At 49.0% G+C, this 14,879-nt stretch overlaps 1 protein-coding gene across 1 annotated transcript in view; it reads right to left on the bottom strand.

Annotated features, from left to right (window-relative positions):
• LOC140417977 (uncharacterized) overlaps positions 1 to 14,879 on the bottom strand; it is a 154,973-nt gene that overhangs the window by 32,356 nt on the left and 107,738 nt on the right. The window contains exon 4 of the mRNA XM_072501408.1: positions 12,588 to 12,645. Coding sequence (XP_072357509.1) covers positions 12,588 to 12,645 — 58 coding nt within the window. The remainder of the gene's footprint in view (positions 1 to 12,587; positions 12,646 to 14,879) is intronic.

Genomic DNA, 14,879 nt, shown 5'->3' on the forward strand with positions numbered 1-14,879 from the left:
AGTCAGCAGAAGTCTGACACTAGTGTCCACAATGTGCAAAATAGCGAGGGCAGCACGGTAGCATTGCGAACAGCACAATTACTTCAGAGCTCCAGAGTCCCAGGTTCGATTCCGGCTTGGGTCACTGTCTGTGCGGAGTCTGCACATCCTCCCCGGTGTGCGTGGGTTTCCTCCGGGTGCTCCGGTTTCCTCCCACAGTCCAAAGATGTGCAGGTTAGGTGGATTGGCCATGATAAAATGCCCTTAGTGTCCAAAATTGCCCTTAGTGTTGGGTGGGGTTTCTGGGTTATGGGGATAGGGTGGAGGTGATGACCTTGGGTTGGGTGCTCTTTCCAAGAGCCGGTGCAGACTCGATGGGCCGAATAGCCTCCTTCTGCACTGTAAATTCTATTATTCTAAGTCTAGTTTAAACTGGTTGTGATAATCGCACAGAATCGCATTCCATAACATACACAAGTATTCAGATATGAAACATTTAAAGCTAATGTTGCACATTGAAGATTGACAGCTAATCGTCAAATCAAACTCATTTGATTCTAACCTAAACCAATTGGGATTACATAGGGGTGTAGATGGCTAAAGACTGATATGATTTTGTATAACCGTGCGGGTCCGTATGGCCATCTTTATTCATGAATCATCGATACTTTGATCTAAATTATTCGCTGTCTCTATACTTTCACTTTTCCACTCTAACTGTTGAAGTAAATGCAATCTGATTTGCCGTAAGCAAGAAACCATTTCTGTATTATTTCAAAGTTAAATTGTGTACAAGTTGCTTCTTTTTAAGTCCTTTTTGCTAGCCGGACTTATTAGAGAATAAGATTTAAGTGGTTCTCAATTGTAAACAAATAGAGGCAATAAACGATTCTTGTTTGCACCCAATAAATTTTAACTCAAATTTCTACTGAGTTTTAGTGTCGCAAGTGCCACTAAATCTCTACAACTGGCGTCGTTTGGAAAAAGGGGAGGAGCCAGCCAGGATGAAATCAGAAGACTGAAGAAAGACCAGAAGGACGGAAGACCCAAATAAAAACGTCTAGACTGCGGTAAGAAATATCTTTTTCACCCATTAAAAGTCTTAAAGCCGCCTCAAGCAGTGCTTCGATCCCTAGAAAGGACCGTTTTATAGACTGTGTTAATTCAATCGGGTGCTGGTCGTTGAAACTAAAATAAAACAGGACTGAAAGAATAGTCGGTCTAGTGTACACAGATACACAAACATAGTTGGCGACCAAAAAGTAAGGCTGAGTTTATGGCAGACATGACTCCTAAAATAGATTCAGGACCTTCAAATGGTAGAGAACAAGTTCCCACAATGTCCAAGGGAGGTCGCGCTGTACCGGATGTCTCTATTGACGATATATTGGGTGATCTTAGATCTTTGATTTGTCGATAATATGGACTGTCTGAAGTTGCAAGAAAGATTGAATCAAAATATGATATCCCCATAGGACAGTGGTCCTTGATAATATCAAGAAGGCATGGGGAAAAACCACACGTTTAAATGGAGGAAAACGTATGAAATGGTCTTTTGCAGTAATGGCACAACTCCAAAAACATCAAGAGACAATCGCAAAAGCTAAATTCGATCATGACCTTAAGTTCACTAAAGACCAACTAGCAGCAGTTGTTGAAGAATTACGCGATGCAAAATCTAAACTTGAACAATGTGATCAGATTAAAACATTATTGGAAAATGAAACCTTTAAAGTTCAACAACAATCATTTCAAATTGATGAACTCCAAAAGAAAGATACTGAATCAGAATCCAAACTTCAACAGTTAATATCAGAAAATGATGGTCTTAAAAGTCAAAATTGCCAGTTATTTGAGGAAAAATGTATGTTGGAAAATGACAAGGACACCATGAAATGTCAGAACAAATTACTGACAGACAAATTAACAGCTCAAAAGCCTTCAAATCTGTCTTTAATAAATCAGCTGAACTCTCCAAAGCAAACAGCGCCACCAACGGGAAGAGTTGAAATGATTTTAACTAAGGTCCAAGATATACCAGTGATATCTAAACCAAATCCTATATTATTGCAAGCTGCTACTGACATGAAAACAATGAATACACTGATCGAAGTTCCACAGGGGGAGTCTGGCAAAATGAACTATCTGTCAAGGACACTTTTACCCCAGAACAAACCTAATTCTTACTCTTGAGACCGACCACAAAATGCTGCTGGCACCAATCCAAAAGCTTCTCATGGCAGCTTTAATAGACTGTGAGATTTTTAAACAAGAAAAGCCTATTCGGTTAAGCAACGAGCCTCATGGCAAACAAAGTGTAATACAACTTAACCCATTAAGCACCAAACAACTTGGAGTTGAAGTGATAAAGACAACAACCTAGGTTGTAAACCATTTAAAAGATCTATCAAAAACCCATTTTGTCACTGGTTTAAAACCAGAACTGTCTGCAGCTTTAAACTTGATCCTACCCAGACCTCAGTCAGAAACCGCCTCTCCTCCTCCGTTACCGACAAATCTGTCCATAAGAGATATGAAATTCCTTTCTCGTGTTGAAGACGGCCATTTTGCGAGTTTCAGATTTCATGATTACAAACTGGTCTCCTATGATGAAGGCCCGCCCCCTGGCTACAGGGATACGCCCCAAGTCACGTATCGTAAAAGTTGCCAAGAACTGTTAACTTGAGAAAACTGTCATTATTTTGAATGTTGCTTTGTTAATTTTAGGAAATTAACAAATCTTGTTAGCAGTACTCCCTTTAACAGAATCGATGAATTGATATACAGAAAACCAAGTTCATTCATCGCAAGATTGGTTCAGTCATATGTTCAATAAATTGTGTTTGATATTTTAAAATAAATGTTTAAAATTAGCTTGAAAATTAAAACTTCAGACAATGTGGAAGGTGTTTTTAAGGAAAGTAACTCTGATTAAAAACAAATCCATGGAGAGAACACATTGTTCGAAGACACTTGATAAGGGAATTTGGCAGCAATCCAACTTTTACTCCCAGTCCATTTGAGTGACATTTTTAAAAAACGTTGAGATGCAAATGGCATAATTCCAAGGTATCCACCCATTATACGCCCATTTTTGTTTCTGCAGGAAAATTAACCCTTTCAACAAGCTTTTGCGCATAATCCAGAAGATGTCAAAGACTTGACAACTCACATCCAATACAAAGTTTAAAAAAAACTTTTTTTTTTACAAACGTTTAATTGAGGTTTTTTTTTTGCATTTCAACAACAACAAAATCAACAATATACATAACAAGAAAAATATAAACATGGTGCAAATTCCACCTTCCTCTCCCACAGGTCTTGCCATTACCTACCCCCCGAACCTACGCGAACCTAACCCCCTCCCTCCCCCTCCCCCCCTTTCTGCTGACGATTAGTTCTCTGCGAGGAAGTCGATGAATGGTTGCCACCTCCGGGCGAACCCCAGCAGAGACCCTCTCATGGCAAACTTAATTTTCTCCAGTCAGAGGAAGCCAGCCATGTCCGAAAGCCAGGTCTCCGATTTCGGAGGCTTTGAGTCCCTCCATGCCAACAATATCCGCCTCCGGACTACCAGGGAAGCAAAGGACAGAACATCCGCCTCTCTCTCCCCCTGGATTCCCGGATCCAGCGACACCCCAAAAATCGCCACCTCCGTACTCATTGCCACCCTCGTATTTAATACTGTGGACATGGCATCGGCAAACCCCAGCCAAAATCCCCTCAGTTTTGGACATGCCCAGAACATATGGACATAATTCGCTGCCCCCCCCCCCACCCCCCGCGCATTTCGCACACCTGTCCTCCAACCCATCCGGGCTGCTGTCATGTGAGCCCGGTGAACAACCTTAAATTGGATAAGGCTGAGCCTGGCACACGTTGCGGTAGTATTGACCCTTCCTAACGCGTCCACCCAGAGGCCCTCCTCTATCTCTCCCCCTAGCTCCTCCTCCCACTTTTGCTTCAGCTCCTCAGTTTGCGTCTCCTCCGAACCCATAAGCTCTCTATATATGTCCGAGACGCTCCCCTCCCCTATCCATCCTCTAGAGACCACCCGATCCTGAATCCCCCTTAGCGGCAGGAGTGGGAAGGTTGGTACCTGCTTCCGCAAAATGTCCCGTATCTGTAAAATCGGAATTCATTACCCCCAGCCATTGCAAACTTCTCCTCCAGTGCCCTCATACTTGGGAAGCTACCTTCCAAGAACCAGTCACCCATCCTCTCAATCCCCGCTCTCCGCCAAATTCAGAACCCCGTGTCCATCCTCCCCGGGGCAAACCGATGGTTGTTGCAGATTGGGGATCACACCAATGCCCCCTCTGCTCCCACATGTCTCCTCCACTGCCCCCAGACTCTCAGGGCTGCCACCACCGCTGGACTGGTGGAGTACCGCGCCGGCGGGAACGGCAGCGGCGCCATCACCAATGCCCCTAAACTTGTGCCCTTATATGAAGCCGCCTCCATGCGCACCAACGCCGGCTCACCCCCCCCCCCCCCCCAACCTACCACCTCCGAACCATGGCTATGTTAGCCACCCAGTAGTAATTGCTGAAATTCGGCAGCGCCAGCCCACCATCACCCGACTCCGCTCGAGCATTGCCCTCTTCACCCGCGGCGGCTTGCCACCCCCACACAAAGCCCACCATAAGCATATTGATCCACTTAAAAAAGGACCGCGGGATGAAGATGGGGAGGCACTGGAAAACGAAAAGGAACTTCGGGAGGACCATCATTTTGACCGACCACCAGAGACAACGGGAGCGTGTCCCATCTTCGGAAATCCTCCTTCATCTGGTCCACCCACCGGGCCAGGTTCAATTTATGTAGCCTGTCCCAATCCCTCGCCACCTGAATACCCAAGTACCTAAAACTGTCCCCTACCACTCTAAACGGCAGTTCCCCCAGTCGCCTCTCCTGACCTCTCGCCTGAACCACAAACAACTCGCTCTTTCCCATATTAGCTTGTACCCCGAAAACCGGCCGAATTCCCCTAAGATTCCCATAATTTCCCCCATCCCCTCCATTGGGTCTGAGACATACATCAGTAGGTCATCCGCATACAGCGAGGCTCTGTGCTCCACCCACCCCGGACCAACCCCTTCCAGCCCCTTGAGGCCCTCAGAGCAATTGCCAGCGGCTCTATCGGCAGCACAAACAGCAGTGGGGAGAGGGGACATCCCGGTCTCTTCCCCCGGTGTAGCCTGAAATATTCTGAAGTCGTCCTGTTTGTCCATACACGAGCTACCGGAGCCTGGTACAGCAATCTAACCCAGTCAACAAAGCCCCTTCCAAACCCGAACCGCTCCAGCACCTCCCATAAGTAATCCCACTCGACCCGGTCGAAGGTTTTTTCCGCGTCCATCGCAACCACCACTTCAACTTCCCTACCTTCCAGGGGCATCATGATCACGTTTAGCAACCTTCTTACTTTGGCCCCCAGCTGCCTACCCTTAACGATCCCTGTCTGGTCCTCCCCTATAACGTCCGGTACACAGTCCTCAATCCTAGAGGCCAGAAGTTTGGCATCCACGTTCAGCAAGGCGATTGGCCTATAAGAATCACACAGCTCCGGTCTTTGTCCCTTTTCAGAATGAGCGAGATCATGGCCTGTGACATTGTCTGGGGTAAAACCCCTCTTTCCTTGGCCTCATTAAAGACCTTCAACAGTACAGACCCCAATATTCTGGAGAACTTTTTATAGAACTCGATTGGGTACCCATCCGGTCCCGGGGCCTTACCCGACTGCATGCCCTTCAAACACTGCACTATCTCCTCCAGCCCGATCGGGGCCCCCAGCCCTTCTACCAGCTCCCCATCCACCTTCGGGGAAGTCAACCCATCCAAAAAGTGCCTCATCCCATCCGGCCCCGCAGGGGGTTCCGACCTATACAACCTACTATAAAAGTCACAAAAGGTCTTGCTCACTCCTGCCGAGTCCCCGAGTTCCCATCCCCGTCAACAACTTTCCCTATTTCCCTAGCTGCCTCTCTCTTTCTGAGCTGCTGTGCAAGCATCCTACTGGCCTTCCTATGCTTGTAAATCACCCCCTTCACCTTTCTGAGCTGCTCCACTGCCCTTCCTGTGGTGAACAAACCAAATTCCGCCTGCAGCCTCCGGCGTTCCCTTAACAACCCTACCTCTGGAGCCTCCGCATGCCTCCTATCCACTCGCAGAATCTCTTTTACCAGTCGGTCCGTTTCTGCCCTATCCGTCCTGTCCCTGTGAGCCCGGATCGAGATCAGCTCACCACTGCCTTCAGCGCTTCCCAGACCACCGCTGCTGAGACCTCCCCCGTGTCGTTTACCTGCAGGTAGTTCAGCATGCACTTCCTCAACCTCTCGCACACCAACAGCCCCACATCCAACCTCCATTGCGCGTGCTGCTTGCTATCCATAGTGACCTGTCCATCCAGTGCGGAGCATGGTCTGAGATCGTAATCGCCGAATAACCTGTGTCCACCACCCCCTCCATCAGAGCCCTGCCCACAACAAAGAAATCTATTCGGGAATACACCCCGTGTACGTGGGAGAAAGAAGAAAATTCCTTGGCCCTCGGCTGCCTAAATCTCCATGGATCCCCCCCCCCCCCCCCCCCCGCCATCTGCTCCATGAACCCTTTCAGCTCCTTTGCCATTGCTGGCACCTTGCCCGTTCTCGAGCATGACCGATCCAGGCCTGGATCAATAACCGTGTTGAAATCCCCACCCATAATCAGCCTGTGCGATTCCAGGTCTGGAATCTTCCCCAGCACCCTCTTTATAAAATCCCCATCATCCCAATGTGGCGCGTATACGTTGACCAGTACTACCTTCATCCCGTGCAGCTTGCCACTAACCATGATATATCGGCCTCCCACATCCGAGACTATCCTCCCCACCTCAAATACCACCCGCTTGTTAATCAGAATCGTAGCCCCTCTTGTCTTTGAATCCAGCCCCGAGTGGAAAACCTGATAACCCAACCTTTCCTCAACCTGACCTGATCTACTACTTTAAGATGTGTCTCCTGCAGCATCACCACGTCCACCTTCAGTCTCCTCAGGTGCGCAAACACACGTGCCCTCTTTACCGGCCCATTTAGCCCCCGGACATTCCAGGTGACCAGCCTAGTTGGGGGGCAAAGGGCCCCCCCCCCAAAAAGGGGCAACGGGGCTGGTCAGCCATCCCCTTTCTTGGGCCCGCCTCTAGCCCATGCGCCGCACCAGCTATAAGCCTTCTTGACACCTGTTTCAACCTGCCTTGCCACCTTCAGAGAATTATGGACTTGAATGAGCTGGAAGCTCATTCTTCCAGCGGAGCGGGCAGAGAGGGGAGCGATTTTTGGAGGGGAGAGCTGGAAGCTAAGCTCAGTTTTTGATTTTTAACTTACTTTTTCGGAGCAGGAAACCGGAAGTCGGCCGTGGGGAGACCTGGGAAGGTTGTATTACCCAATAAATTTGAAAGGTGAGGAAACCAGAGACATTACATGTGTAGTGTCTCCCACCCTCCCGCCTCCTCTAACCTAAAAAAAAAAGACTCAGTGCTGTGAGCAGGTAAGCTATTTTTTCTTTCATTTTTACTGGGAGACTAAGTAGAGTTGATAGCAGCGAGGGCAGTGGAATGTTCCTCCTGCAGAATGTCCGAGGTAAGGGAGACCACCGGTGTCCTTGCTGACTTCACCTGCGGGAAGTGCAGCCATCTCCAGCTCCTCACAGACCAGTGTTAGGGAACTGGAGCTGGATGAACTGAGGGTCATTCGGGAAGCTGAGGGGATGATAGATAGAAGCAACAGGGACATAGTTACACCTGAGAACAAAGGTAGCTGGGTAACAGTTCGAGGTGGGAAGAGGAGGAAGCAGTCAGTGCAGGGATCCCCTGTGGTCGTTCCTCTCAACAATAAGTATACCGCTTTGGATACAGTTGGGGGGTATTACCTAGCAGGGGTAGGCTGCAGTGACCGGGTCTCTGGCACGAGGTCCGGTTCTGGGGCTCAGAAGGGAAGGGGAGAGATTAGGAGAGCAGTAGTTATAGGGGACTCAATAGTTAGAGGTACAGACAGGTGGTTCTGTGGGCACGGGAGAGACTCTCGGATGGTTTGTTGCCTCCCGGGTGCCAGGGTCCATGACGTCTCGGATCGTGCCTTCAGGATCCTTAAGGGGGAGGGGGAGCAGCCAGAAGTCGTGGTGCACATTGGTACCAACGACGAAGGTAGGAAAAGGGGTGTGGATGTAACAAACGAGTTTAGGGAGTTAGGCTGGAAGTTAAAAGCCAGGACAGACAGAGTTGTCATCTCTGGTTTGTTGCCGGTGCCACGTGATAGCGAGGCTAGGAATAGGGAGAGAGTGCAGTTGAACATGTGGCTGCAGGAATGGTGTAAGAGGGAGGGCTTCAGGTATTTGGATAATTGGAGTACATTCTGGGGAAGGTGGGACCTGTACAAGCAGGACGGGTTGCATCTGAACCAGAGGGGCACCAATATCCTGGGATGGAGGTTTTCTAGTACTCTTCGGGAGGGTTTAAACTAATTTGGCTGGGGAATGGGAACCGGATTTGTAGTCCAGCAACTAAGGTAGCCGATGTTCAGGACGCCAAAGCATGTAGTGAGGCAGTGGGAAAGGTAACACTGACAAAGGAGAGTACTTGCAGGCACGGAGATGGGTTGAAGTGTGTATACTTCAATGCAAGGAGCATCAGGAATAAGGTGGGTGAACTTAAGGCATGGATCGGTACTTGGGACTACGATGTGGTGGCCATCACGGAAACCTGGATAGAAGAGGGGCAGATATGGTTGTTGGAGGTTCCTGGTTATAGATGTTTCAATAAGATTAGGGGGGTGGCATTGTTAATTAGAGATAATATAACAGCTGCAGAAAGGCAGTTGGAGGAGGATCTGCCTACTGAGGTAGTATGGGTTGAAGTCAGAAATAGGAAAGGAGCAGTCACCTTGTTGGGAGTTTTCTATAGGCCCCCCAATAGCAGCAGAGATGTGGAGGAACAGATTGGGAAACAGATTTTGGAAAGATGCAGAAGTCACAGGGTAGTAGTCATGGGTGACTTCAACTTCCAAAAAATTGAGTGGAAATTCTTTAGATCAAATAGTTTGGATGGGGTGGTGATTATGCAGTGTGTCCAGGAAGCTTTTCTCACACAGTATGTAGATTGTCCGACCAGAGGAGAGGCCATATTGGATTTGGTACTTTGTAATGAACCAGGGCAAGTGATAGATTTGTTAGTGGGGGAGCATTTTGGCGATAGTGGCCACAATTCTGTGACTTTCACTTTAATAATGGAGAGGGATAGGTGTGTGCAACAGGGCAAGGTTTACAATTGTGGGAAGGGTAAATACGATGCTGTCAAACAAGAACTGAAGTGCATAAGTTGGGAACATGGGCTGTCAGGGAAGCAGACAATTGAAATGTGGAACTTGTTCAAGGAACAGATACTACGTGTCCTTGATATGTATGTCCCTGTCAGGCAGGGAAGAGATGGTCGTGTGAGGGAACCATGGTTGACAAGAGAGGTTGAATGTCTTGTTAAGAGGAAGAAGTATACTTATTTAAGGCTGAGGAAACAAGGTTCAGACAGGGCGCTGGAAGGATACAAGATAGCCAGGAGAGAACTGAAGAAAGGGATTAGGAGAGCTAAGAGAGGGCATGAAAAATCTTTGGCGGGTAGGATCAAGGAAAACCCCAAGGCCTTTTACACATATGTGAGAAATATGAGAATGACTAGAGCGAGGGTAGGTCCGATCAAGGACAGTAGCGGGAGATTGTGTATGGAGTCTGAAGAGATAGGAGAGGTCTTGAACGAGTACTTTTCTTCAGTATTTACAAATGAGAGGGGCCATATTGTTGGAGAGGAGATACTTGTTAGGAAGGAAGATGTGTTGGGCATTTTGAAAAACTTGAGGATAGACAAGTCCCCTGGGCCTGACGGGATATATCCAAGGATTCTATGGGAAGCAAGAGATGAAATTGCAGAGCCGTTGGCAATGATCTTTTCGTCCTCACTGTCAACAGGGGTGGTACCAGGGGATTGGAGAGTGGCGAATGTCGTGCCCCTGTTCAAAAAAGGGAATAGGGATAACCCTGGGAATTACAGGCCAGTTAGTCGTACTTTGGCGGTAGGCAAAGTAATGGAAAGGGTACGGAGGGATAGGATTTCTGAGCATCTGGACACTGCTTCATTAGGGATAGTCAGCACGGATTTGTGAGGAGTAGGTCTTGCCTCACAAGTCTTATTGAATTCTTTGAGAAGGTGACCAAGAACGTGGATGAAGATAAAGCAGTGGATGCAGTGTACATGGATTTTATAAGGCATTTGATAAGGTTTCCCATGGGAGGCTTATGCAGAAAGTAAGGAGGCATGGGATAGTGGGAAATTTGGCCAGTTGGATAACAAACTGGTTAACTGATAGAAGTCAGAGAGTGGTGGTGGATGGCAAATATTCAGCCTGGAGCCCAGTTACCAGTGGCGTACCGCAGGGATCAGTTTTGGGTCCTCTGCTGTTTGTGATTTTCATTAATGACTTGGATGAGGGAGTTGAAGGGTGGGTCAGTAAATTTGCAGACGATACGAAGATTGGTGGAGTTGTGGATAGTGAGGAGGGCTGTTGTCGGCTGCAAAGAGACATAGATAAGATGCAGAGCTGGGCTGAGAAGTGGCAGATGGAGTTTAACCCTGAAAAGTGTGAGGTTGTCCATTTTGGAAGGACAAATATGAATGCGGAATACAGGGTTAATGGTAGGGTTCTTGGCAATGCGGAGGAGCAGAGAGATCTTGGGGTCTATGGTCATAGATCTTTGAAAGTTGCCACTCAAGTGGATAGAGCTGTGAAGAAGGCCTATGATGTGCTAGTGTTCATTAGCAGAGGGATTGAATTTAAAAGCCGTGAGATGATGATGCAGCTGTACAAAACGTTGGTAAGGCCACATTTGGAGTACTGTGTGCAGTTCTGGTCACCTCATTTTAGGAAGGATGTGGAAGCTTTGGAAAAGGTGCAAAGGAGATTTACCAGGATGTTGCCTGGAATGGAGAGTAGGTGTTACGAGGAAAGGTTGAGGGTGTTAGGCCTTTTCTCATTAGAACGGAGAAAGATGAGGGACGACTTGATAGAGGTTTATAAGAATTATGGAGTTTAATTTAGATAAATGTGAGGTGATGCATTTTGGCAGATCGAATCAGGCCAGGACCTACTCAGTTAATGGCATGGCGTTGGGGAGAGTTATAGAACAAAGAGATCTAGGAGTACAGGTTCATAGCTCCTTGAAGGTGGAGTCGCAGGTGGACAGGGTGGTGAAGAAAGCATTCGGCATGCTTGGTTTCATTGGTCAGAACATTGAATACAGGAGTTGGGACGTCTTGTTGAAGTTGTACAAGACATTGGTACGGCCACACTTGGAATACTGTGTGCAGTTCTGGTCACCCTATTATAGGAAGGATATTATTAAACTGGAAAGAGTGCTGAAAAGATTTACTAGGATGTTGCCGGGACTTGATGGTTTGAGTTATAAGGAGAGGCTGGATAGACTGGGACTTTTTTCCTTGGAGCGTAGGAGGCTTAGGGGTGATCTTATAGAGGTCTATAAAATAATGAGGGGCATAGATAAGGTAGATATTCAACATCTTTTCCCAAAGGTAGGGGAGTCTAAAACTAGAGGGCATAGGTTTAAGGTGAGAGGGGAGAGATTCAGAAGGACCCAGAGGGGCAATTTCTTCACTCAGAGGGTAGTGAGTGTCTGGAATGGGCTGCCAGAGGTAGTTCCAAACGGGTCAGGCTGTATGGCATTAACAACTCACGGGTGACAGGTCATCCCCCGCAACCTCCAGGGCCTGTTCCTCGTAGGGGGTGAGGACTCTGATATCCGGCACCCCACCGCCTGTCTGGGAATTCTCCCATCTGTTGTGGGCCAACTTCTCCTGCCTCATACAGAGGAGGCATTGTGAGCTGCGTGCTTCGTTCATTCATCGCCGGGGCTTGGGGGGGGGGGGGCGTACGGAGGGGACTGGGGACTATGGGGGGATGGAGAATATGGGGGATGGGGAGTATGGAGATGGGGAGTATGGGGGGGGGGGATGGGGAGTTTGGGGGGCGATAGGGAGTACGCTGTGTCCATAACTGGAAAATATAGGTAGACACTAACCACTCGGTCCCGAGTTACTGACCATGATCCGATCCTGGCCTCTGCAACCTCCGCCCAGGCCCGGTTGACATCTGTGGGTGACAACCTCCTTCCCACCTCGGGGAACAGTGTGCCCCACGTCTCCTCCATGGCATCCAGTAAAAGCTCGAGCTCTGTATCCGTGAATCTCGGGGCCTGCTTTGGAATTGCATTAGTGCCACGTGGTGTGAATGCTGCCGCATTAGCATGTCCTAAATGGCTCCGGCAGTCACGCCCCCATCAGGACCGGGGAACCCCTCCCATTCAGTCCTGGTGTCTACACTTAGCCTCTCAAACAGAGAATTCTGCCCCTTGTTCTTTGCTTCCTGACTTGATTCTCTAAATTGGGGAATTGTGGTCCCTGTGACATCACACTGTCGGGTATGATGCTATTGTGACAGAGTTCTGTGATGTCACGGTACCCACCATGTTTGTTTACGTCATCCCGCATCACCTGTTTCCATAGTTACCCAGTTTAACTCGCTGTTGACAGAATCTTTACCATTGATTTGGTGTTCTACCTGCCAACTGCTCACACAGAAAACGATTGCTAAGAGTGAACATTTTATCCAAGCACTCAGAACAATGATCGTGACTACGTGGATTATATATTGTTGGGCAAATGGTAAGATACACGGAGCAGTTTGTTCCGTTTCTATCACAAAGATTGATGAAGTGAATACTGTAGAAATTATCCCCAGTGGAGATCAGGCACAACGTGTCAACAGTCAAAATACCTCAGCTGCTGTTGTGTCTGGACAGGAGATCGAAGTTGGAACCGAACAGCCAGAAGAGGAGCTGAACCTCCAGGCCCTCATGTCAGAGATCAAAGGTCAGCTGTTGTGGAGGAGGGTGATCCTGGTACCGAGCGGCCAGAGTGACCAGCAGGATCTGGAAGTTTCCCTGGAGATCAGCGAAGGTGTGAGAGACTGTAAAATGATCGACGTGGACAAGCAGCGCACCTGAACCAATGGTTGAATCTCTTACTCCAGCTGTTAATCTTGATGACATTGAATGCCAAATTGAACTGCAGGAAAATAGCGTCAATGGCAGTAGTGATGTGGAAGACAGATCTGCCGGTGAGGTCTCCTCTGTTGCCATCGATCATCATCCAGAGGACCAAACCTCACTGCTCAGCAACACTGAGGGAGCCACTGTGGACAATACCCCATCTTCTTCATAGATGATGAAGAAATGGACAGTATCGATCTAGAATCCGCGTCGGACGCTAGGAGCTTCAGGTCCTCCGGATTTTTATTCGTGCAATTCCCGAGCAGCGGTGAGAATGACTCACTGCTGAGCAACATTGAGGGAGACATAATGGACAATACCACAGCGAGAGGAATGGATGACATCGACCTGGAATCGCTGTTGGACTCAGAGACCTACAATTTCACCGGACGTTTACTCTTGCAGTTCCCGAGTGACACTGAGAGTGAGCAGTCTATTCGGAGACCATTACTGACACATTCTGTTGAGAGAATGCAGTGAAGAAAGGACTGAAAAAAAGTCAAGTCGCTTCAGACACCAGGAACATCGTTGAACGCTCGGCAGTTCGCGTCAGAAGTTGGAAAGCCGAAGTTGAAGAGAAGATCCGCAGAGGCCCTGGACAATATCCCATTCCCAATAGTGCTTTCCGCCCCGAATGCCGGCTCGCCAGTTGATTCGCCGAGGTAGAGCTCGGAGGGCCAGGCACGTTGAGGATCAGAGGGCACTGGGGTAGGGGGGAGGGGCCAGGTAGAGGGTGATGAGGGAGTGGGGTCGGGGGTCGGGAAGGTTGGGGGGGGGGGCTCTCTTGGAAATGGCATATTGTGCAGCACATTAAACAACTCTCTGCACAAACATTTTGATGCCTCTGTCACTTTCCTCCGCAATGCGGGCTGACCCCCGGACACTTTGCCTGTCTCTCCAGACAATCCCCCCTCCCCCTGGCACCAACCCACCCTCCGGCCGTGATCATCTCCCGGGAGCTGTGTCCCAGCCCCTGGGTGTTCGGATGTTGGCTGCTGCGTGTGTGGTGTTGACCCCCACACAGTCTCCAGGCATCAAGGTTCGATTGGAATGTGAGGCAATGACTCCCACATGCTACATGGTCCCACTTGGCACGACACATGGGATTGGGATTCAAGGGTTGGCATGGTGGCGCTGCAAGGGATTGCCCCCCCAGCGTTTCCCCTCCACCCTCCCATGGTGGCCCACCCCCAGCCGAGGGTTCCCCAACCCCCGCCGAGTACTGGGGTGGCAAGACCAGCCCCCCCATCCCCGGTCTCTTTCCTGTGCACAAAGATTGCTTCTCCCCTTCTCGGCTCCCCACGGAAACCTTTCCGCCAGGTGCACGTTTTGAAAAAGGAGTATCAATGGGCGCCGGCGTGACCACTTGCTGGGGAGGCCGGGAAATGACAGGAGGCCGTTGGATGACAGGTGGCTCTCGTTAATTGTATGGAAAATGGGCCTTAAATCGGTGATAGTTGGTTTCTGCCACGCTACGGCGGGATTCCGAATTCACCGACGGGAGCAGGCCGGTTGCATCGCAAACTGTTTGGCACCTGGCGCGGTTACTGTTTTTGGCCTCTCCCACTATTTCCCGGCCTCGTTACGCTTGAGCACAGGTGTAATGAGGCCAGAAGATCATGCCCAGAATTTCTGTTGGCACTGGGGAGCTGAACTCAGAGATCGGGCTGCCATTTTGAAGAGCACTGTCTCCCTTTCAGGACCCCCACCCATCACCGACTCCCTACTTACGGGCCCTGTACTCCCCCTCC

This window comes from Scyliorhinus torazame, chromosome 5 (genome assembly GCF_047496885.1).
Source record: "Scyliorhinus torazame isolate Kashiwa2021f chromosome 5, sScyTor2.1, whole genome shotgun sequence".
Lineage (NCBI taxonomy): Eukaryota > Metazoa > Chordata > Chondrichthyes > Carcharhiniformes > Scyliorhinidae > Scyliorhinus > Scyliorhinus torazame.